Source organism: Anabrus simplex, chromosome 8 (assembly GCF_040414725.1).
Source record: "Anabrus simplex isolate iqAnaSimp1 chromosome 8, ASM4041472v1, whole genome shotgun sequence".
Lineage (NCBI taxonomy): Eukaryota > Metazoa > Arthropoda > Insecta > Orthoptera > Tettigoniidae > Anabrus > Anabrus simplex.
The window spans coordinates 245596063-245622776 of NC_090272.1; the positions used below are offsets into that span (position 1 = coordinate 245596063).

Here is a 26714-nt window from a genome sequence, read left to right on the forward strand (position 1 = left end):
AGCGCCTTTATATAGCTGGCTGTTGTAACAGGCGAGCGCAGTGCAGACGTCTCGTAGAGTCGAGAACAATCCAGGCTGTTGCCTGCGCAGAGCAGGCGGCGCAGAGCAAGGAGCGCGCAGACACACGACAGTCACTCTGTCCCAGGAGCAGAGCTATATTTTGGCATGGGCTTTATGGGCCCGAAACCAGGGCAGCAAAAATGAAAATGTTTTGAATGAATTGAGAAGGCCGCTTATTTCCCCTAATGTCAAGAGTTCCGAAGGTGTCCTTCAAAGTAAAAGCCATTCTTAATAATTTTTGTGTTACTTACCCAACATGGATGGTCAAAGAAGATTACGGTAAGAGGTGCGAATTGTCGCAGATTAGCAGAAGAGAAGTGGAGAACTAACGACAGTGAATTGTTCTCTCAAACATCAAAATTAGACTTGTTTCTCCGCAGGATCCGAGCTATAGCTCAAACAACTTCCTGTCATGCCTTGACGAAAATATAAATGATGGTACCAACACAGGAAACTTTGATGAGTGTAAACCCAGTTTTAGTTGTGTTTGCATTGGCTGTTAGAACTGTTAGTGAAGATGATCTAGTACCAAGAGAAGATATTTTAAAAGCAAACGATTGCCCTTATGTTTGGCTTGTGAACAATGTTACTACCGACTACTATGCTAAATGTGGATTGAAACAGATTGAGCGTTTTTGTGTAATTCTATGCGGATGTATCCAGATAATTCTGACAGTAGTGGTGTTTGAAAGAAAGCTTTGAAATGCAGATATTATGAAATATCTTGCATATTCCTGCTATTTGTGAACTCTCAACCTGTAGCAACTATCTTCAATGATTGGAAGCTCAGAAATCAGCATTCATTGTGATTACATGTGTTTATGTTTGTGAATTTTCAGAGACGACAGCCTTCTGCTTTCTCATTTGGAATTTTTACAAGTTGCTTTATGTTGCAGCGACATGGTAATGCTGGGATAGGAAATGGGCATAACCTTAATCAAGATGCAACTCCAGCATTTGCTTGGTGTGAAAATGGGAAACCACAGAAAACTAATTATTTTTATCTAAAAGTATTCATGTTTTATATTTTATGTTGGAGGAATTCTACTTTATTACTTTATTCATTGTTTAAAAAATAGCAAAATGGTAATTTCAATTTTGTTATATCGAGTTGCAGGGGGAAGGGGTGGCAAAAAATGATTTGGGCCCAGAGGCGTTGTCATGCTCCAGGTCTTTGTAAAAGCCTTGCCCACCACTCTTTGACAACAGTTTACTTCTCCCCACCGCTATATCTCCCCCCTCTCAATGCAGAAACTCTGGTCTGGGCTCTCCTCCACATCCAGGCCAATTGATGAATGGCTGGCCTTGTAGCAAGGTGGCTTCAGTATGCTCTTGAGTGACATTGTAACGACCTAGCTACGCACCAAACATAAACCATTTCCTTTCAGTTTTTAAAAATCACTGGTAAGCGTGGGACTCTCGTGAGCGTTACTTGACTGAGACTGGGAAAGATCCAAAGGAAAGCACTGCAATTTGTTTTCCAACAAAAGAGGAAAATGTTGCAAATTTTGGGGCACGAAGACTTGGGAGTAAGGAGAAGGTGGTTAGCGAATACGCTCGAGTGGAGCTTTCTCGGATCATAACAGGAAGAGGAATTAGGGTTCGATACATTTCCAGCTTTTTCAAAAATAATTTATGAAAGAACTGGGTAAACAACTGCTACTTGGGTGCTGGCCCTAAATGCACGTTAGTCATGATTGATTGATTTGCTTTTTGTTATTAATAAAATGAAGCTTCAGCGAGGGATGAGAATTAGTAGTAGATAACGCAAACGCTGTTATAATCATAGTCTTTGCCTGTCCCTGTGCATTGTCCTTCGGTTACAGTGAGAGCTCTATCACTGATGCGTCCATTATTATGAGTGATTAAGTGTGCTCAATTACCGACATTTACGCACCCAGGGATTATATTGCACACGATCGATCACCTTTGGTATCGTTTCCTTGCTATGTCGACTAGGGAGCTCTCTCATTGACATTTGAAGGCGATCTTGATTTATAAATTTCATTTTTCCGTATTGATAGTTACCAATTGTCATAAAAGGAAAAGAAAGTTCCACCTGATCATGTAATGCAGATTATCACATGTCTAGGACCGGTTTTGACCCCTTAACAAGGTCATCCTCAGCTACATTAGAATCTTATTTGCATTTTCACCTTATGCCTCATAAAGATCTTTATGACATACTCTATTGTTTAACAATGTTATTTAAAATATTTTTTATACTCTTGCTAAAAAATGTTAAAACATTACATCATAACTGAAATTGTGACAAAACAAGGCTAGGAAAGCAACAGATAGGGAATCTGCCACCTGGGCGACTGCCTTAAATGCAGATCAGTATTGATTGATTGATTGATTGACAAGCTTATATCTTAATATACACATGCAATTGTAGCGGAATGAAGCTTATTGAGTGTAAATGTTTGCCATATTCAGTTGAAATAAGCCCCATTTTACAAATGTATAGTCATATTTGAGGGGAGCTTTGTTTATATTCGTGAATGTTATAGCAATGAGCTACCAGTAAGATATACTAATTAACTAAAGTTGCATGTTGATAAAATGTTATATTACATGTTCACACTAAAATATTAAAGTATGGTAATGTAGACTAAATTGCGTGATTCACATTAAACTGTTATGAAGTGTGACTAATCTACTCGGTGACACTGGCCTTAGTTCTTGCATTATATTATGTTGTTGCTGCACAATTTGCCTTTTACACAAAACATTAAATATTTGAATGATATATGAATGTCTTTTAAGTCCAAATAGTAAGTGACAGCACTTCCTTATATTTTATAAATGCAAATTCAAGTTACAAGCTTTAATATGCAATGCTTATACACTTTGTGTATGACTCAACCACTTTTTAATTGACTTGAACATATTCTGGCCTGTCTGATGTGACTGTTGTTCTGGAATTTTCTCACTCTGAATGTCGTAAATGTTGTTCCCTTTTTATGAAGTTGGCAAAATCTGTAAGTCAGAATGAATGAATTGAATTAAAAATTCTAGTTGAAATTAAACTTTACGTGATATAGTATAAGTTCTGAAATAATCTACTTACTGCTGTGGGGTGGTTTGATGTGAGTTGCTTGGCTGTCTGTCGGGTATTGTATCTCGTACTAATGGTTCTGGTGTTGTCTGTTGTGAGGGGGGCGGAGGGTCGAGTGGGAGAAGTTTCAGCGTGTGTGTGGGACTTAAAAGATATTCATATATCATTCAAATATCTAATGTTTTGTGTAAAAGGCAAATTGTGCAGCAACAACTTACTTAATAGCGACTGTACAGAATAAACAATACTACAATTAAAACTGGGCCGATGACCTTCGATGTTAGGCCCCTTAAAACAACAAGCAAAATTAAAACTAAACAAGAATGCCATTAAATAAACATGATACCAGCTATATACATATGATACCGTTTTGGGGTTAAGGATGTTATTTTCAAATATTACATATATTGAGGCTGGAATCGGATACAGTTCTTGGAGTTGATCAAGATCACTAGTATTCAGATGTCAGGTTATCTGTGTTAAAGCCACTATTATGTCCAATGGTTTATGAGATCTTTGAAGTGCATTGTTGTGCCGAAAATGTTCAGGGGTGTCGTGTTCCTTAGAATAAGAGGTTCAGGGACCAGTTCACGGACACATAGTTTATATCCAGTCTATATCACTGCTGAAAAGTACGTTAGTGAGTGCCACTATTCTAAAAAATACTTAATATACATATGGTACAGTTATGTGGTTGAAGGGTTTTTACACTGGCCTCATGATTACCACATATTACAAAAGTTCTGTTTGCTGAGGTTGAAATTGGATACAATTCTTCGGGTTTATGGAGAATCATTGACATACTGGTGTCAGGCTCAGATATCCAATGTTAAATGCCAGTACCATGTCCAACGGTTATTCAAGGTGCATTGTTGGGCCGCAAATATGCACGGACGTCGTATTCATTAGAATGAGAGGTTGAATAACCTGTTTACAGGTACATAGCTCTTACTCAGTCTATATCGATGATAAAAAACAAGCTAGTTTATATTAGACTTCCTTATTGAGGTTTACGTTGCTGTGCGTGACATATTGAAATCAGTGAAAGCTAGTTGTGGGTGCTCCTCACTTCATACTTGCGTTCCCTCATGTAATTTTAGAAAATCTGAGAAAGAAGAAAAGGAAGGTAGGTATTAGAATAACTGATAGAGAGTGCCTGTTAAATAGGTTGTATATACGGTATGTGTGTGTGTTACTTACGTGTAAGCTGGATATGTCCTTGAGCATGGTTAGGAGCATGTTGCACATTGTTGCGTGTACGTTGTGTGGCTATCATAGCGTTGAGAAAGAGAGGTGGTGAGGAGGGGGTGGTGTGGAGTGAGGCGTGTATGGGCCCTTGTTTGCTGATTCCTGTGTCTTATAGAAAGGGTATGGCTGTGTTGAAAAGGATGTTTGTTTTATCTGCGACTTCATTTAAGTTGTAGTTAGGATTAGCGTATTGGTCCATGTTTATGTATAAATCTTCCATTATATTGAGCAATGGGCCTGACGGGTTTATATTTAAAATTTCCATGTCATTCTCGATGTTGGTGAATTTATGCTTGTGTTCCTCAACATGTTGCCCTATGCATGAAAAGTGATTATATTTAGTAGCGTTGATGTGTTCATTGTATCGGATAGAAAAACATCTGCCTGTGCACCCAATGTAGCTAGCGCCATATTACTGTTTGGACACCCCCTAGGGGGGTGACGTTTGCGGTGCCAGTACCGGTGCGCTATGCCGCGCTCCTCACCTGGCCTGTTGTAGGAAAATAAGTATAAAAAGAATAAAATATATTAGAGTGATAATAATAATAATAATAATAATAAAATGGTGAAATTTAAAACTGTTGTGTGAGTGCTGTTATATGGAAAATATGGTGAATCGCAACATTCCCAATGTAGCTAGCTTTGCAGTCGTTGCATTTTATGCGGTATACTCCTGAGTGGCTGTATTTGTTTTTTTTCACTGACCGATTTAGTGTTGTGTAGGATAGAAGCATTGTTACGGGAGGTTCTGTAAGCTATTCTTAGATTGTGTTTTTTGAAAATGTTGGTTATGGAGTGGATGTGGGTGTTGTTAAATGTAAAAAGTGCATAGTCTTCCTTAGTTTCACTGTTTCTGCTTAATTTAGATTTCGGCTGATGTTTTATTTTGTGAATGATTTTTTTTATCATGTTTCTGTTGTATCCATTATGCTCAGCTATTTCGTGAATTATGTTCAGTTCTTTTTCCAATTCTTCTTGAGAGAGAGGTATGTTGAAAGCTCTGTAAATCATGCTGTAGTATGCCGCTTTTTTGTGTGCGTTTGGGTGAGTGGAATCAGTTTTTATTGTGTTGGAGGTTTGTGTAGGTTTCCTGTAGATTTTGTATGTTAAGTGGTCTTCAGTTTTAGTGACAGATAAGTCGAGATAGTTCAAAGTGTGATCTTTCTCAGTTTTCATAGTAAATTTTATATGTGGATCTATTTTGTTTAGCTTTTCAAGTATGCTGTTCTCATTGTGGACCTGCGGTCTATAACGACGAAGATGTCGTCTACAAATCTGCACCAGAATGATATATTGTTAATTTTGCTAATTTCAGTGTGTTCTAAGTGGTCTATGTAGATCTCAGCTAGTATTCCTGAGGCTGTTGAACCCATGGGAAGGCCTTGCTGTTTGTAGATAGTGTCGTGGAATCTAAAGTAATTATTGTTTAGGGCAAATTCTAGTAAGTTAATGAATTCTTCTATTTCGAGGATGCTTAGATTACTGTGTTTTTTAAAATTTGATTCTATTAGTCTCATCGTCTTCTGTGTGGGTATGTTAGGGTACATGTCAATGATGTCATATGATGCTAGGATGTGGTGTTATTTGATTTTCAGCTCTTTGGCGATGTTACAGAATTCTATTGAGTTTCGTACTGATTTCTTGGCTAAGAATGTGTACTGTTTCTTGAGAAATGTTTCTATGATAATTTATATGTCGGGCTTTATCTATAATTTATGATTGGCCTCATGGGTACATTATCTTTGTGGATCTTAGGGTAGGCTTTTGCCGTCGGCAGTTGTGGATTCATTATAGTTAGCTTCGTAGTTTCCTGTTCGTTAAGGAGAAAGTGGGTGTTTTTCAGTAATGTTTTTAAATTTCTTTGGATACTGGCTAATATTAATGCGAATATTAAGTAATTTTAGAATAGTGGTATCATGTTTATTTAATGGCATTCTTGTTTAGTTTTAATTTTAGTATTGTTTATTTTGTACAGTCACTATTAAGTAAGTTCTCTAACAGCTGAATATGACCTATTTACGGGTCGAAATCGGTACTGTTTTTATGTAAATTTTTGACACTATGTAAAATAAAGTATTGATTAGGTGGAGAACGCATCCTTCATACTTGTACTAATTTCAGTTATGATGTAATGTTTTAAAATTTTTTAGCAAGAGTATAAAAAATATTTTAAATAACATTGTTAAACAATAGAGTATGTCATAAAGATCTTTATGAGGCATAAGGTGAAAATGCAAATAAGATTCTAATGTAGCTGAGGATGACCTTGTTAAGGGGTCGAAACCGGTCCTAGACATGTGATAATCTGCATTACATGTAAATAAAAAGTATTGATCAGGTGGAACTTTCTTTTCCTTTTATGACAATTTGAAGGCGATGTCGACTCGTTAGATATAAAGTCTAAGAAAACAGTTGCTTAATTTTAATACTCTACAGAGCGCATCAATGATTTCAGAGGTTAGTTTATATTTTCTTGAATCTGGTTAAATTTTGGAGAGGCTATTCGTATGCAAACTTATAGCGATAATGTTATAATTTCTCTACTGGCGCTCAGAGTATGTTTTCATGATACATATGGCACAGTTAAGGTTAGATGATGCTGTTTGAATAAGAAAACTGAAACATTTGCCACAAAATGCAATCAGTCATCTTTAGTTCCATATTGTTTTCTCACAATGGACGCTTGCAACCTCTCTCCTTGACATTCGAAGGCAATGTCGGAGTCAATTAGTAATGCCCATCGACTACTCTTCTCTAGAAGAAAATTCAAAATTAAAGAGGATAACACGTTTTCTTAACAAATGGGTAAATAACGTGTCCGATAGTGGTTGTTAACTCTTTAGAAATAAAGGCTGCAGTGAACGATCGCTTAATTTTTAGTGTTATATACTGAAATTAAATAAGAATGTGACACACCTCACGATATCTCTGATTCAGAGAATATTTTATATTTTCTCACGTCTAGTAAAATTTCAGAAAGGTTGTTCCCATGTGAGCTTATCATTTCTCTACGTGCATTGCTGTTTGAAGAAGCAGCCTCTGCAGTGATACTGTAAATTAAACATACATTTTAACGCAGTATCGGATTTCGACAAATAACAAACGACCAAGCCATTCCGTGGATATCGTCCGTGAAAATGCAAGCTTTGAACAAACTTACTGACATTTCATATGGATTTTATTGTGTATGCTGCTTTCCCCGACTTTTACAAAAAATCTGATATAACGATAATCTGTTATAGTGAGTAAATTTTTCACTTTTATGATATCTGAGTATTATGGACTTCTACTGTATTAGTACTGTCAGGCTGAATAAATGTTCTTTAAGGAAACTTATAAATTTAGGTTTTGAACACTGTGTTAAAATGTTATTTGCTACTACTGTTCAAATAGTAAGGAATTCCTTTATTAAATCATAGATGTCATTGAGTGATTCACAGCAGCCCTCTAACCTAAAACAGTAGGCATCGATCATCAGTTTGGTGATTGTAACGACATTTTCTACTAGTATACAAAATAGCAAACAAGTGCAAAAGAACTGTTGCTGGAGTACCTATGACCTCTCTTCTGCAGCCTGAGGTCTCCACTCCTTCTCAATCTTCAGCTTTGGTTTTGTTTCTTTTTAATTTAACTATGCTGTGTGTATCAGAATAATGTGAATCATTCATACGCTACTTCAAGTGTGATGGCGAGTGGTCAGCCCTCCAAATACAATAGAGTTAAACTAATGTATTATTAGGGTCCGCCTTTTCAATACAAAATATACAGAGTTTAAATTACATAAATGATTAGGGACTAGTTTCGACATAATATTAGGTCATCATCAGCCTGAAGCAAAGTTAAATCATAAATACCAAAGAAATCAAACAATGTAAAGAGACATAAGGTCTCATAAATGTACATACCATATGAGATATTGAGAAAAGAATTATAGAGCCGTGCAGCACTATGTTAAAAAATAACTCCATGACAGAGATTCATAAAAAGTCCAGTGAGCATTAAAAAGTTGTTAAATATAGGAATCCTTGAGTTGCTGGATAAGGAGATTAGTATATGCTGGCTTCTTTAAGATGCTGTTATCCAGCCGAAGAACAACTGAGCCGAAGTCACATCGTTTATTTACGATTAAAGTCCAGTGCACGGTACAGTATTAAAAAGCTGTTAGGGATGGAAATCTCTCAGTTGTAGGTCAAGGAATTTAGTATATGCTTGCTCCTTGAATGTGCTGTTGTACACTGGGACCAAGTTATGTCGTTTTTCAAGATATTCATAGACGTAAAAACTAGAAAAGCTCTTCTGTTTTTTGGAACTTAAAGTGATTGTTGTGCATGGAGGCTTAAGAATCCAGAGATGCGCTACACTATGTTAAAAAATAGAGATCCGTAAAAAAGTTTCAGTGCGCCGTATAAAAGTAAAAAGTGGTAAAAGTAATACTTAAGTTGCTGGTCATGTAAATTGAGAAAGGCTGGCTTCCAAGCGATGCTGCTGTTCATTCAGAGATCAGGAAATTGTAGTAACATTGATTTAACAAGATGTTTATAAACTTGATATATATGCGGATGCAAACTATGATGCTAGAAGAAAATTCTTCTGTTTCTAGTATCTTGAAGGACGATGGATGTTATGTGAGGAGGAGTTAAATAAAGGTGGATAAGAATTCGCAGTTCAATGCGGACCATACGTTTGACTCTGAATAAATGACAGCAAAGAAAGAAAGAAAGAATTAAGTCAGGTGGAAGAAAATACTTCAAAAATATGTCATATGGGAATTATTTTGTGTTGTAATAAGTTGAAGAGAGAATTGGGGGTAGGTGAGGTTCAAAGGAAATCTTGAGAAAGAGGTGAAGGGAAAAAAGAAACGGAAGGAGAAAAAGGGGCGGGAGAAAGCAGAACAGGTTATTAAGGAGGGGTTGAGGGATGTGGAAATATGGAAGATTGTTTAAGCAAAGTACTGTAGATAATTTCCATTTATTTTGGAAAGACCTGTATTTACAGGCTGCCACTAAGAACAAGGTAAAACATATCAATTTTATGTACATATGTATTAATAAAAGAAAATTCAAAATTAGCTGTAGAGGTGGTGCCTCATGATCTTAATGGAGGCTCGGAGGACGAGGGTCGCAATTTCCGGGATGAGCTTCATTGGGAGTTGGAAGCGCTTCCATGTGGCGACGAAGTGACGAGGTATGGTACCGCGAGCTCCGACCATTGTTTAAGAAACTCAATATCTTTGCCTAATCTGGCTAAATTAACTTTTAAACCAAAGTATAAATAGGCTTTAGGCTTTGCCTGCTTGGCTAAGTAGTTAAATGAAATAAGTTTCATTATGATAGATCCGTTGATTTCTTTGGTATTTATGTTTTAACTTTGCTTTAGGCTGGTGATGACCTAATATTAGGTCCAAACTAGTTCCTAACCATTTATGTAATTTAAACTCTGTATATTTTGAATTGAAACAGTGAACCTTAATAATACTTTAGTTTAATTCACAGTTCTCTATCATAATGAAACTTATTTCATTTAACAACCCTCCAGTCCCAACAGTAAGAGTGCCCTCTGCTCATACCTTCAATTATTTTCCGTCTGGTATCACGTGCCAAAAGCCTCCACAGGCCGTATGACGCTGTAGAGGGGGAGGAAGGAGACGTTAAGGCTCGTGCATGTCGTTTCTGCAAGCCAAAAGCTAAAATAAATAACAGCTGTTAATAATTTGCTCATTGCCGTGTTCACTCGGCCTTGTGAAGATGTGGCTGTACTGCAACAGACAGGTAAGTAGTTCTCCATAGACCACAGGGTTCACTGTATTTGTATTTAACTCTATTTTTCTCATACCACCTTCTTAATTGCTAAACGATCCTCATCAGTCAAACACACACGGCCTACCCAGTGGTTGCACTTCACAATCCTGTCAACTTGAGATGAAGAAAATGGCCCTCACTGATATGGCAGCCACAGTCACAGCAAGGTCACTTCCAGTTTATGTACAGAGGGGAGTTTACATACTTTTGATCAGATAATTTTCCCCCCTTTTCATAACATATGGTTTTTATGTATGAAGATATTGAAATGAGTTTAGGAAATATTGTGCTGCAGTGATTGGTTGTTCTCAGCATGTGCTTCCAATGGTTGTAAGTATATTTCGTACAACTTTTGCTGAGAATACAGGCTGCTGAAAGAATTAAGAGTTCTCTACTGTGAAGACAATCTCTATATATTTTCCTCGTTCTGGAAATTTATATGAGAATTAATTCCTTCAGAATATTATTAATGATCAAATATAACTGGAGTGCAATTTGTTAAATTTTAATCACTGGTCTTTGAGAATAATTCTTTTGCAAATAGATTATTATTATTATTATTATTATTATTATTATTATTATTATTATTATTATTATTATTATTATTATTATTATTATATAGATTATTATATTTTCATACAGGAATGCAGACTGTAAAGGTATATCTAATCAGTTTTCTTTTTTCTTGAATTCTTTCAAACGTTTGTCTATTTCAAGTTCTCTCGTTAATGGGGCACCTGCTCCACATTTCCATCTTTTATTGTACCCTATTATATTAAAATAACTTGACCAAGATTTTAATTAAGACACTTGCTTCATTATTGACTTCTTGACGGTAGGCAGTTTACATTGTGCAGTAGTAAGACACTCACCTCCTCTACCCAAAATTGGGGAATTTCTATTCATTTGGTGGACAGTTAAGAGCATCCCCATTTTTGGGACTTTTATTACTAGATTTGTTGATATGTTAAAAAATGTTATAAAATCATTATCTGGGTAAAATTTCTTCATTGTGATTTCTAATGAACAAACATCGGTTAACACATCAAAATGATATTCTTATTATCATCATTATCATTTTCTATCCTATCTCATCATCAACAAATAAACTTAATGAGCCATAATTTGTAAGAGTTTGCCTCCCACACTTAGGATGTGATTAAATTCTAATAGTCTGTTGGCACTTTTTTAATAATGCTTAAATGTGAGCGACCTGTGTTTCAAGAGGAAGTACAACTGGGCAGAGATAAAAGAAATGGAAGGCATCCACCACTTCGAAAAATGAAGGTATTGGGCAAAGAAATACAAGGGCCACAAAGGGCATGACACCCTAGGCCTCACAAACGTAATATCATCAGGGATGGAAAAGAACGAGTTGACCAAGGGAGGTTGGATAGGATAGATGAAAGTGAGGAACCTAGCACAGGTAAGTGGAAGCAATGTGAGGACTCAGCTAAGGGCCCCATGGTCGCCAAACAAAGCTCCCGAGTTAGGAGATCCTGAGGCCCCTCCAGGCACAGGATACCCCGCTCACAGGAGGTGTCCTGTGTCCTGAGTCATGGAAGAACTTCCAGGGTAAACTGTACGGTAATGCCAGCTGCTTGTGAGATGGTGGGGCTACTCATGTGCAACATTTTCTTCCCAGGTCTGTGGCAAGTACTCTTCGAGAGTAAGCAGTGTGTCCACGGATAATCTTATCCTAAGTAAAACACTTTCAAGATTAAAATGATTGTGTCCACCTTTTCAATACAAATATATATTTTAGTGATTAAATTCTACATGAATTAAAAACACCAGTTAGGGACTTGTTTCACCCTAGTTATGGGCATCTTCAGCCTAATACTAAATCTCAAGGTCAAGAATTAAAACTATAAACATCGGAACTTAATAGCAAACTTAACTTAATACTACATACAATGGTCTTATGCTTTTTACATAGTTTACAATATGTGCAGTATGTACAATATGTACATTAACTTTGCCAGAATTTACGAACATTGAATGAATTTATTTTATAATGACTAGACATCCAAATTGTACACTGGATTGATCACAGCGTGAATTGGGGTTTCTCAAATTGTATTGACTAGAGATCTATCACCGCGTGAGTTGGGGTTTCTTCAATTGTTATGGTCGCCTGAGTCGTACGTATTGTTACAAAACCGGAACCTTGGTTAAAGTCGTTCCTTTAGAAAGAAGCATGGTTATGTATTTATGTTGAAGCATGTATGTTGGAAATTATTGCTGATCGGAAAAATTTTTTTGGAATGTTACATCATTCTTGTTGATTAACTTCCCATTGGTGCATTGTTCAACCTTGGGAGGAATATGAGTTGTCTGTAACTGGATAAGGGAAAAAACGGCGAATTAGAATGATGAAAGTGGAATCCAATATGATAATAAATGCAGAGTGAGGGTTTATCACATGAACTTACTTGTCTTGTCGACGTTAGCTGGGACCAATTGTTCCGGTTGTGTCTGAATGACTAAGCTTGCTACTCCTAGTGTAGTATTGATGCTGTAACGGAGGGGTGAAGCGTGGAGGGGAATGGGAAGTGAGTTTCAAATCGTGCGTCCATGTAGGAATGCTTGGAAACATGTTTGTGACATTGAAAGAACATAAAATATGGTAGGGTTGCAGTTCAAATTTCTTCAATATTTCGCAGAAATTAATTGAATTCCTACTAAGGAAACCATTAAAATTATCCATGATAAAATCTATAAACACAGCGGCCTTAGTAAAATGGAAATTGAAGAATTCATGAAGATTTTGAATTTCATTCTAAACAATAATTACTTCTCCTTTAATGGTAAATATTATCAGCAAAAAGGCCTAGCTATGGGAGACCCTCTTTCTGGCATTCTAGCAGATATTTACATGGACCATATAGAACATACAAAAATTTCACAAGTAAAGGGCATTTGTTTATGGCTAAGATTTGTTGACGATACTTTCGTGATCATCAACAAGGACATTACCGACAGTAACGATATTTTACTCTCACTAAACGAAATAGATCCTAACATCAAATTCACCAAAGAAGATGAGGTCAAAAATTCCTTAATTTTTTTAGATTTAACAATTACACGCTTGGATAACACTTTTGAATTTCAAATTTTTAGGAAACCTACTCATTCACCCATAACTATTAAAGATTCATCCTTACATCCTAAGGCCCAAAAACTAGCTGCTTATCATAGTCTAATATATAGGGCACTAAAAATTCCTCTTTCGCCAAAAAGTTTGGAAATAGAGCTGAATTACATAAGACAGTTAGCTTGGTTCAATGGCTTCAAGGTAAATGTAATCAATTGGTTAATTAATAAGATCAAAATTACGCTACCTTCTAACCTAGTCCCAGAGAAATCAAAGATCAACACCTACTCCACATTCACATATAATAGCCTGGCTACCCATCAGATCACTAATGTTTTAAAGAAACACAGCGTCAACATAGCCTTCAAGACAATAAATAATAATCGGAACATATTCCTCAACCACAATAGAGTCAATAATAATAATAACATTTACTCAGCATCTGGTGTTTAAACGTTAAAATGTGCCCAATGTGAGTTCACATATTTTGGACAAACAGGGAGGAGCTTTTACACAAGATATCTGGAACATTACAATGCTTCCAAGCATAACAAGTATTCAGCCATGAGCCAGCATATGACTGAAACAGGCCATAAGTTCACCTCAATAGAGAACGATTTGACAATCGTTAAGAGCCTAGGCAAAGGGAAATTATTGAACAAAACGGAGAACTTGTACATTTATTTGGAACAATCTTATAATAAAAATAATAATCTTAACGATGTCATTGATAACAAAAATCCGTTATATGAGACAACTCCGAGGTTAATCCAGGCCGTAAATCAGAATAAAGTTCCCTGTATGTTTAAATCACAGAACGCATGCGCTCCAATAGCCACGCCTGCCCAATCCAATTCGAGTAACACCTCTCAAGCAACAACACGGACGCACGATTTGAAACTCACTCCTCATTCCCCTCCACGCTTCACCCTTCCGTTACAGCATCAATACTACACTAGGAGTAGCAAGCTTAGTCGTTCAGACACAACCGGAACAATTGGTCCCAGCTAACGTCGACAAGACAAGTAAGTTCATGTGATAAACCCTCACTCTGCATTTATTATCATATTGGATTCCACTTTCATCATTCTAATTCCCCGTTTTTTTCTCTTATCCAGTTACAGACAACTCATATTCCTCCCAATGTTGAACAATGCACCAATGGGAAGTTAATCAACAAGAATGATGTAACATTCCAAAAAAATTTATCCGATCAGCAATAGTTTCCAACATACATGCTTCAACATAAATACATAACCATGCTTCTTTCTAAAGGAACGACTTTAACCAAGGTTCCGGTTTTGTAACAATACGTACGACTCAGGCGACCATAACAATTGAAGAAACCCCAACTCACGCGGTGATAGATCTCTAGTTAATACAATTTGAGAAACCCCAATTCATGCTGTGATCAATCCAGTGTACAATTTGGATGTCTAGTCATTATAAAATAAATTCATTCATTGTTCGTAAATTCTGGCAAAGTTAATGTACATATTGTACATACTGCACATATTGTAAACTAGTATTAAGTTAAGTTTGCTATTAAGTTCCGATGTTTATAGTTTTAATTCTTGAGCTTGAGATTTAGTATTAGGCTGAAGATGCCCATAACTAGGGCGAAACATGTCCCTAACTGGTGTTTTTAATTCATGTAGAATTTAATCACTAAAATATATATTTGTATTGAAAAGGTTTAATCTTGAAAGTGTTTCTTATTGTATCTTCAATACGGACCAAAATGAGATTAGTTACTTGTACTTGTAATCTTATCCTGCCATCCGACTCGTTGGCTCAATGGTCAGCGTACTGGCCTTCCGTTTGGAGGGTCCCGGGTTAGGTTCCCGGCTGGGTCGGGGATTTTAACCTTCGTTGGTTAATTCCAGTGGCCCGGGGACTGGGTGTTTGTGCTGTCCCCAACATCCCTTCAACTCACACACTGCACAGAACACTATCCTCCACCACAATAACACGCAGTTACCTACACGTGGCAGATGCCGCCCACCCTCAACGGAGGGTCTGCCATATAAGGGCTGCACCCGGCTAAAAATAGCCACACGAAGTTATTATTACAAATCAAAAGAGGCACAGCGGAATGTATTTAATACACAGTAGATCACTACTGTGTAAGGTTTTCGAACTAGTGACCTTTATGTTTGAATGGATTTCTTATTTTTCATATTAACATGTCTTGTTTGTTCTGTCTTACCATTCTTTTATAACCAAGACTGAATGTCGGGAACTGAGGAGACAACCTGTCACTAACCTATTTATGCTGCAACTGCGGCACTGTCTGGTACCAACTTTTCATTAATCATGCTTCTTCAAATTTTTCAGTAAGGTCAGCAAAATATTTTGCAATATCATCATTTTTCCTGCTTTTGCCACAAATTCCATCATTGTTCTTGTTCTTGAACTACATCATTACAATCTGTGAAACACAGCGTACCAACTTCCAAATCTGCCTTTCTGATCAAGGATGCACTGATGAGTGGTCAAAATTCAACAGATCTCAGCCGGTGCCGATATATTGTCTGAGTGCTGGCTCTACAATCCATGAGAAAATCTGTTGCAAGATATTTTTAAAAAAATGCAGATCTAAACTCATACTCGTAGTTCTGTGTCTCTTTGTTAGCAGGGTTCCTTGAGAGGTGCTGGGAATACAAAGCTGTTTCTACATTATGTAGACAATAGTGGAAACAGATTCAACACTTTAGAAAAGTATCATTTGTTGCAAATCAAGGAGGTGAATAACAAGTGAAGTAGGAGCTCACATGTGCCTCAGCAGCTCCCCTGGGACCCGACCCAATGCTTTTGTTTAAAAAAAATATGTTTGTCAAAATGCCTGAAATTACTCAATTCTTCTTGCTTCTTGAATATAGGGATTCAATATATTTTACTGTGAATGAAAAAACATAATGACATGTTGCCAACATGATGATAGGATAGGAAAGGGTCTGGTCTGGAAAGGAAATGGCTGTGGCCTTAATTACGATACCTGGTGTGAAAATGAGAAACCTCTGAAAGCCATCTTCAGGGCTGCCAACCTCACAGCTACATGGTCTGTACCGTGCTCAGTACTTTTGGTTTGGAAACAAAGACATTCCTTATAAAGGCATCTAATATCTTTGATATGCGGAATCTAACAGATTTTGAAATAATAGTTCTATTTTCTTTAAAAACCCAATTGAAAGTTTTTTCTGGACATTAATATTCACATTCCCGGTCTAGAAAGCCAAGAACAACGGCCAAGAGGATTCGTTGTGCTGATCACACGATACCTCGCAATCTGCAGGCCTTCGGGCTGAGCAGCGGTCGCTTGGTAGGCCAAGGCACTTCAAGGGCTGTAGTACCATGGGGTTTGGTTTGGTTTAATATTCACATTGCACCCTCTTAAGCTGATGTTTGGTTGTGTGTGTGTATTTGAACATTTGGCATTCAAATGTGTAGATAACAGAAAATTGGAAATAATAAATAATTGACTTATCTGATGATTACACAGGTTTATTAACATGTGATGTTTTGTTGAAGTATAACAAATTCAGTTACCATCAACCTAACAGTTTCAACAGATTTTATTTTATCTCAACACAGCTGAATTAACAATTATATACACACACTTCTTTAGATAACTATCTCTCTTCGTCATATTCAACTACATACATACTGTCTCTCTCTCTCTCATCCTTTCATCCATCATGACATTTAATGCCTTTAAAAGTTATGAGAGTATTTTACCAAAAGTTGAGCCTAACTAGTCTGCTCTCAGTTTGACATCTAACTAAAATATCAGAGGATGATCTGTTAAAAGTCATTGAGACTAGTAAAGAAGACAGTTTGTACAAAAAGAAATCAATCATTCTTTTATCTTTCATTCCAAATGTATAATCTGTATGAGGCAATACATAAAGCTCATTTCTGAAGAAAGGAATTAAAAAAGTGGCAAGGCAAATTGTTCACTCTAAACTTTTACTAGGCCTAGAGACTAGAAATCACATGTAGCATTTATTTTTCTCTACCAGTTATACTCAGAGGAAAATACTCATGTTGTTAGCATTGTAGAACAAACTTTATGTATACATTTCAGATGATATGATCAAATACAGTCTGTGCTTTGTTTATTGCTACCTGAACATTTATTCAAAAATATAAATACAGAATTATTGACACTTTCATCATATATTTCTTAAATCAGGTAGCAGCTTGTAATCCATTTTTGGGAGTTTTCTCTTCATTTTTTACAAACATTTTATGAAAATAAATAACAAAACTGGCCAATTGTTGTAATCCTAGGGTGTCTGTTTTTTCATTATGTTGGCAGTAGACTCACAAAGATAAGGTATTATTGCCCATTGTGACGTGAGACGGATTAAAACAAGGGCCAGTTAACATGGCAAAATATACGTGAAGCTATGTGTACTTCTATGATCCGAGGGAAGATGTATTCTTATGAGCAAAATTTGGAAATACATTAATAATCCAGTAATGTTCTGATAGAATGCATAAATAAATGAAAGCTCCTTGTTATCAGTGATACATACTTATCTCTTAAATAATAATTTTATTTGCTTGCTGATATGCGGCGACACTAAATTACCAATGTCACAAACTTGATAATTTACCTCTGAATAGGATTTTCTTTATTATCTATCAAATATCTTTCTGAGTACATTATAGAGCTATATAATAGAGTAATAATCTATATTTTAATTGAAGAAAAATAATTATTTTTTGCAATTGCATATTACCAACAACTATTTATATTGTATTTACAGTTTTCCTGGATGTCACTTAAAAGAGATCTTGGGCCAACAGGAACTCACTTTGAAAGAACTTACATAATTGGACATACAAGCTGATGGTCAACGTGCAACAGTAGCTAATATTATGGCAGTTCTTTTCCATGAGTTATTATTGAAGTCACACCTCTACCAAGTTAAAATGAATTACTTCATACTTGTTAGTGAACAACAACCCTCTCCCAGTCTAAATTAATATATTGTATAGTTAGATACTCTGCCATTCATGAAGCAGAGTGCATTGACTAAGGAAATCTATTCTTTTAAATTATAAAATTCTTTATATGTAAAAAAATGAGAAGTGACACAACAATTAAAACTCTATATATAAATGACACTCTTGTGAACACTAGTGTTTTTAGCATCTCTTTCTAGTGTGTTAGTATTTCATACTTTACATTTGTTTTTTTGTTTTTTGTCTGCTTCTATGAGGCATAGTTAATTATTTATATACATATATTTCATTTTATGGTTTTTATTTTACATAAAGCGTATGTTCTTTACAGATTCCCTACAATTTAAACTTCAAAATTGAAAATGCTAGCAAGGGTTTTATGATCTTGCCCAACTACACCACTGTGCTGCGTGATGTGCTAGTCATGGATGGACTCGTATCAGCTTGCTTCTGTTCAGCAGGGTTGCCAATATTCAATAAGATTGTTAATACCCAATAAAGTCCCCACTAGTAAACTCCAGGTATCAAAACAGTTGTAGAGAGCACCAGGCTCCCAGGCTTTGTGGAGTTGGTTGAACATTGCCTGAGTTGAGTCATGAGGACTGCAGACATTTACTGTAAAATTTCAGAAAGTTAACAAATTCTTGTTAAGCAGCAACTTACGTGTTCAAGGGGGAACAGTACACAAGTCTTATTTTCCATATAGAATAGGAAGGACAGACTATTCTAGGCACAAACAGAAAGTTCAAAAGTTGGGAAACATCTGATGATGGTGAACAAACAATCTTTGGGTCGAAACAAATTCAAATTCCAAAGGAATGAAAGTGCAGCAACATTTATTAAGTTGTACACAGTAAACAAAGAGTTTTACGCTGTACAAAGGAGTTGAGCAACTAGAACTGGACACACACACTCACACTGTTAGCTCAGAGGACTTGCAGCAGGCCACACCTGAATTAAACTGTAGACCTTTAATTTGGTCTTTGACAAATTTTTCAGGCATCTCAAGGTATTAATTTTGTCAGATGATTTTTTTTCCTGGTAATCATACTTATTTGTAGCCTTGCTAGCTTACAGCTATGTAGACTGATTTTAATGATACAGTTTTCAAGATACTCCTAGTACTGAATGTCAGGTATTTACAGTAATACAAAGTACTGTAAATGAAAATATTTAAACACTATAAATCAACATTTAGTTAACATCAGAAATGATATCAGTATAGCAACGTTGCGGGGTCTCTCCGTCCCCACTTATATAAAGGTAGTTGGCACCACTGTTTTCCAGCTTGGATGTACTGGTGTCCTGGATGTCTTCTTTGGCCATGAGTTTACCAACAATAACAGCACGTGAGAACTTCCCTTCTCTTGCCTTCCACAACCAACAGGTGGGAGCATAATAGCTGTTTCAGCAGTTGGTCTTTGTTGGCCTGGAGTGTAAGACTGACTTTTGAAAATCTTTCTGTGGACTGATTTAACCCTCACATTTATCCATTTATAATTGACCTAATTATGTTTTTGTAGTAACATGTGGCAACCCTGTCAAAAGCACTCTCTCGCTCGAAAACAAGATGGAAGGTGACGCCTGCTGATGAGGTCAATTTGACTAGCATACAAGTATATGACTAAAGTAAATGATACATGAACTCAGCTTATCATGATCATACATTCAATACTCTATAAATAACAAAACAAATATTAAGGAGCTCGTAGCACACATGGCCCCATTCCAACACGCAAGGCAACATGAAGTGGCAATCAGGAAATCACCATCTATTGCTATAGAGGTTCAATATTTACAATCATTGCTGACAAGATTTAGCATGAGTATCACAACTTCACAATTTAAAATAATTATTATAGACATGTATTGCAAGTTTATAGGCCTAACATTGCTCTCTCCACAAACTAACAACAGTTTCCTGCCCAAAGCTTTTTATTTCATTTTATTTTGCATTAATAATCTAAAATAAAATTGGTATGTTTATACCATGGTATAACCCTCATGTGTCACTGTGCCAAGATCTACGATCAAGTACTGGAAAAGTGAATAAGGAAGTCAGTGGAAAAAAAAAAATTCAGAGAAGAACAGTATGGCTTTAGACAAGGAAGGTCAACTATTGACCTGATTTTCACAGTGAGGCAGCTACAAGAACGGCACTATGAGTAAGGGGAAGATTTAGTGATGGCCTTCATGGACAGAGAGAAGGCATATGATAGTGATTGTAGAAACAAGATCTGGGAAGCTATGAGAATAAAAGCAGTACATTATCAGACAATGACAAGGGTTAAAAGTATGTATGATGGAAGCGAAAGCTGTGTTAAAGTCGGAACCAAAAGAACTGGATGGTTAATAAATGGTGTAAAGCAAGGAAGTGCCCTCTCACCTCTATTGTTTATAGTGGTGATGGACTAGCGGGGAGAGAAGAATGAAAGCAGTCTTCTTTGCAGATGATCTACTAATAGTGAGAGTGAAGTGTAGGAAGTTGTGTCATCTTATGGAATGGAGTTCTCAGCACAAAAGGGCGAAGTGCTAGAAGAACCGAACGTACAATGGCATGGCATTAGGAGGGGAGCAGTTGTAAAGAGCTGAAAGCTTTAAATACTTGGCAGGTGTAATTGAAGAAAATGGAGGAAACAGCATGGAAATCAATGAAAGAGGAAGGTGTGCAGCGGGGTTCTTGAAGAGCGTGGGAGGATTCACGTGGAACAGGGATGTAAATGAATTGTCTAAAAGACTTGTCTTGTGGGTGATGAAGGAGAGGAGCTTTAACAAAAATGGACAGAGTAAGAAGTGGTAAATGAGGTACCCTACAGTGCTATGTGAGAAGAGAAGTGGTGGACGTTACACGCAGACCCAACCTGTGGCTCCGCATGATGATATGCATTCACAATGCATTCAATTTAGAACATAAATGGTTTGCATATTATGATACATTATCTGCCACTTGCAGTACCTGTTTACCTTTGTTCTCTGAGGTCGATAACATGTACAGCAGCGTGCTGTGTGCACTTTGGTCACATTTCTTTTGAATATTACATGATTATGCTGTATAAAATATATTTTATTTTATTTTCAGTGTTTCAATTGTCTAGAGGGTCACTGCACGCCACTGCAAATATACAAGGTTATTGAACATGAGGAAGTTTTAGCAATGAATCATATTACAATTTAGTTAAGTATACTTCTTCTATTCTGGCACTCAACTGTCTTATGAATGTTCTGTGTGAACTGGTGATAGAGAAAAAATCTCTAAATCCTTTTGGTGAACTTTACAGCTTGTGTACTTGAAGAAAGAAGAAGAAATTAGTATGATTCTCCAGAGAGAAAATAAAGGAAACAAATTTTACAGGAGTATTGGCTGTGCAGATAACATACATTGAAGTCAGCATTTCAGATGTTCTCGGGGAACAATCAAATATACACACTGGAGTTTATAAGGCTTACAACATGGTTTTAGGGAAAGGCTGAAATTCCTAAAGACTGTCCATACAATATAGCCTGCTGTGTGTAACGTTAACATGCACAAGGAAAATACATAGTAATACTAAAAATAGTGATTGGCAGAGCCAAACAAACATTATTAAATTAGAATTGAACATTTTTTTAATATGACTCATCCTGGAGAGGAAATGTCTTTCACACAGTTCTGAATAAAATGCATTTCAGTTTCCGAAATGTGACTCAGTGAATGAGCAGGAATTAGAATTTACTCTACACCTACACTTTATGGAGTAGGTTTGTGATGTAACAAAATTATACCAACATTATGAGTCACATTCCAGAATATGCCACAACAAGGGCACAGGGAGAATTATATATTGTAGGCATCTTTTATAAAATGTAGAGTGATGCAATATTCTTCTTGGCCACATTAATTAGGAGACAATCACCTGATAGCCACCCCTATTAGGCAATCAAAAGATCAACAACATTTCTTTTATCTGATGTTTGGACTTTGAGTTATCAACCATCAGGCAAATTTTATTGGAAAAAGAAAATCCAGTGCATGATATTTCAGGTCAGGGAATACAGTACCGGTAGTGAGAATTTATTTATTTACTTTTTTATTTATTTATTTGTTTATTTATTTATTTATTTATTTATTTATTTATTTATTTATTTATTTATTTATTTATTTATTTATTTATTTATTTATTTATTTATTTATTCATTCAACAATTTTGGAGGGTTTTGAAATAGGTACAATATTTAATTCTCCACTGCTTGATACCAATTATCTTTAAAATAATGTACTTATTTATATTGAAACTGTTGAAGTATTTCACAGCTAGTATAAAATTCCAAATTAAGCCTTCGTTTTTCTGATCGTACCGTAAAGATGGAAGTGGGATTGCAGAAATGAAAGGTTACAGGAAGCTATCAGAGAGAGACAGGATGAAGAAGTTTCCTGCTGCATATGGGTGTTCTTACAGAATGTGGATCAGAGAGCGAGTTTGAGCAAGCAAAGTGTTTCAAGTTCCATTCATTGAATAAACCAGCACAGAACTGGAGTAAGAAAACTGATAAGGTACAGGATGAGAAATGAATGGTTGAGTTGCTTAATAAGATTGCTATTAAAAGTATTGCAAAGTTGGATTATGATGAAGATTGAAGAACAAGACATGGCAGAGAGAGTGAAATTATTACAAACAGATTAAAAGACAAAGAAATGTAGCAACTATAGATAGAAGTTGTGACCAATATATGTTTCTTATTTCATTACATCGTAGTAATGCCACAAGAATAGAAGAAAGTATGCAGTATGCAATATATTGACAAATAGTGACAATATGGTTTCAAGGAGTTATTTATGTGACACCCATGAAGAAACTTTCAACAACACTTATCAGAGCACTCACAGTAATGGACGAGATGATTGATTTGTCTACAGCATTCAATCATTTTCTATTCAGGAAAATTCAGAGGTTACCTTTAGTCACAAGATCATGGTATGTAGATAAAAGGAAACAATGGATGTGGAGATGGTCTGATTCAGAAGAGTATAGGGTGGCACAAGAGCCATACGTCACAGATTATACAAAGAGAAAAGAAAATTGGTGTGATATAACTGCACCCCTCTATTTCTTTATGAGAAAAATCAAGAGATATATAAAAACAAACCCCATGGCACTACAGCCCTTGAAGGGCTTTGGCCTACCAAGCGACCGCTGCTCAGCCCGAAGGCCTGCAGATTACGAGGTGTTGTGTGGTCAGCACGACGAATCCTCTTGGCCATTATTCTTGGCTTTCTAGACCGGGGCCACTATCTCACAGTTGGATAGCTCCTCAATTCTAATCATGTAGGCTGAGTGGACCTCAAACCAGCCCTCAGGTTCAGGTAAAAATCCCTGACCTGGCCGGGAATTAAACCCGGGGCCTCCGGGTGAGAGGCAGGCTCGTTACCCTTACAACACAGGGCGGGCACTTCAAGAGATATATGAAGAAGTTAAGTTTCCACCAAAGTATACTACACGTTCTTACAGAACATTACTCTCTGTTAGCTTTCTGTTTGAGCACGCAGTAATAAAACAAATTAAAACTATGCATCATATTACACATTTTGGTAAAGGCACAATCTTTTATCTGCATTAAAAATAAGTCTCATATTTATTTTCAAGCCAAAACTGTTTATGATTTATTTATCTCAACACTTCAACAGTTCCCTAACACTAGAAACACAATAATACTCACTATGAAAACATAATTATAACATATTTCCTTTAATTCCCCAAGAAATAAATAATACTTATATATTTTTAGTTTCACTAAAAGAAACAGAAAGGCCCACGACTTGCAGCAAACTGATACATGACGGTGGCAGTGTTGTTAAAAAAAAGACAACATGAACATAATCTTGTGAGCACTTATTTTTGTCCAGTTGAGAAGCTGATTGTCCATTGTGAAGAATATGATGTTGTCTGTACTCTTCAAGACAGTTGTATCAGATTATGCTCCCATTCTAGTTCCTTGTCTTCCACCTTGTCTTCACTCTGTGCCAGTTGCCTTGTTCATCTACTCTTGTGAGCCATGTTCTTTGTGGATTTTGAGACAAATTATTATAACTGGAATAAGCACGAGAGCTATTCTGGTTTCTGTGTTACATACTCCTTTCTACCGGATTTCTTTTTTGGTTTTGTTTTATGAGTTTTTTTGGTTTTGCACAAATGCCGTTATGCTGGGAGCTGGATCCTCTTTTCTAACCCTTTTAAGACAAATAACTTGTATTCCCTTCACAATGGCTTCTTCCTTTATTGTTGTTATAAAATTATGGCTACTTTCCTGAGCATTGTCGCTGCAGCCAGGAACATTAAGAGATGGCTTAGTGGTTGCCGGCTGCCACCGTTGCAGTGATCTCCTTGACAGGCACAGTACACAATCTGAACATCGTGCGTACCTGACCTCTGTACACAGGACCTGCCGTCCAGTAAAGTCTGGTCCACCAGATATCCGCAGCCACGAACCACTCTTACTTTTCCATAAGCTGTAACAAGAGGATAGGTTACTGATTACAACTGGGCAAGCATATCCTAATCAGAATGGAAAAAGTACAAGATTCATCCCTTTGAAACAAATAGAATGGTCATGACATGTATAGGGTATAGGGTGGCACAAGAGCCATACGTCACAGATTATACAAAGAAAAAAGAAAATTGGTGCGATATAACTGCACCCCTCTATTTCTTTATGAGAAAAATCAAGAGATATATAAAAACAAACCCCATGGCACTACAGCCCTTGAAGGGCTTTGGCCTACCAAGTGACCGCTGCTCATCCCGAAGGCCTGCAGATTACGAGGTGTCGTGTTGTCAGCACGACGAATCCTCTTGGCCGTTATTCTTGGCTATCTAGACCGGGGCCGCTATCTCACCGTTGGATAGCTCCTCAATTCTAATCACGTAGGCCTTTAGCGGTTAGCCCCAGGGATATATTGTACTGTGCTTAGGATGGTAGGACGTTCCTAGGAACAACTACTATATCCATTAGGAAGATCACCAGTTTTAGTTTTGTGAACACAACAACAGTTGTTTGTTCTAATAATAATGTGTGGTCTGATGCTCGTGTTTTATTATGAAAGTTGTGCTATATTGTGGAGAAATCATGAATTCCCCTAGGAATTTTTACTCTATATTTTATTCTGAAACACTGAGGTACCTGCAGGGGCGAAGCGTCAGGGGAGACAGGGTAGACAGCGTGTACCCTTAACATTTTGTGAACGAAATATTGTCTAGTTGGTTCAATTATTTTTCAGAACATTACTTATTTCCATATTCATGACATTATTGTATTCCCTGATTTATTTATTTTCGTCTCACTTCGGCAATGCTAGGGCTCGCGTCAGTTACACGAAGCACGTAGACGAAAGTAAACGCTGTCCATTCTGTGTATGTTCCCTTTGATTTCAGCAACATTAACGCTATCTGTAGGTGCTGACTGTGGAACTATGTCTTTCCTATAGCGAGATTTCTCTGCCCAGTAGACAGACTTACCAGCGTCTCTTCTTGCTCTCATTGGCTAGTATTTGGCTTACATTCTTAATAATAAACTCCAGAGTGCGCATACGGAAACAACAAAATTGCTTAATTTGGTGCTGTATATTCCGTTGACGTCAGTTGCTGGTGAACGCGCTGAGTGCCTTCAAATGAATTAAAACCTATTTAAGGGATTCGATGACCAGCCAGAGACTGTCTAACTTGGAAACTCTAATTTGCTCAAATGAAGGACAGGCGGATTGAACCCATTTACAAGAGTATTCTTTAAGGTGACTTGTACGAAAATCTATTTATTTCTTATTTCTCTTATTAAATCTACATAACAATGAAATATATTGCTATGTTTTATTCTAAAAGTATGTTGTTATTTTACAACTCCTGCTGCCTATTTAGTCTAGAGTATATTTAAAAGTAAAACGAGTGCACGTGGGGTTGTAGGTTGTTATAGAATTTGTCTTATTTTCATATTCATTATTATAATACTGAATACAGATCTGTATGTGTCGAAAATAAAATTCCATGTATAATATGATTAAAATAGTTTAAATTTAAAAAATCTTTGTCTACCCCCTTACTTAGTTCACGCTTCGCCACTGGGTACCTGCTCTAATTGTCCTCTACCGGGTGAATTGGCCATGCAGTTAGGGTCGCACAGCTGTGAGCTTTCATCCGGGAGATAGTGGGTTCAAACCCCACTGTCAGCAGCCTTGAAAATGGTTTCCCATTTTCACACCAGGCAAATGCTGGAGCTGTACCTTAATTAAGGCCAAGGTCGCTTCCTTCCCGCTCCTAGCCCTTTCCTATTCCATCGTCGCTGTAAGACCTATCTGTGTTGGTGCGACATAAAGCAAATATATATAATATTGTCCTCTACAAGACAGAACTGATATGTGGTTAACAGACAGGAATTCAGGGAATATCATTGAACTGTGGTACATGAAAATTCTTGGCAACATTTACAAAAATGAGATATGCATCCATTA

The 26714-nt window shown here is 36.7% G+C and overlaps 1 protein-coding gene across 1 annotated transcript in view; it reads right to left on the reverse strand.

Moving 5' to 3' along the window:
* Window positions 1–23532: 23532 nt before the first annotated feature.
* Window positions 23533–26714, reverse strand: part of LOC136878768 (UPAR/Ly6 domain-containing protein crok-like) — a 314234-nt gene continuing 311052 nt past the window's right edge. Inside the window, exon 3 of the mRNA XM_067152228.2 lies at window positions 23533–24722. Coding sequence (XP_067008329.1) covers window positions 24499–24722 — 224 coding nt within the window. The 3' untranslated portion in view covers window positions 23533–24498. The remainder of the gene's footprint in view (window positions 24723–26714) is intronic.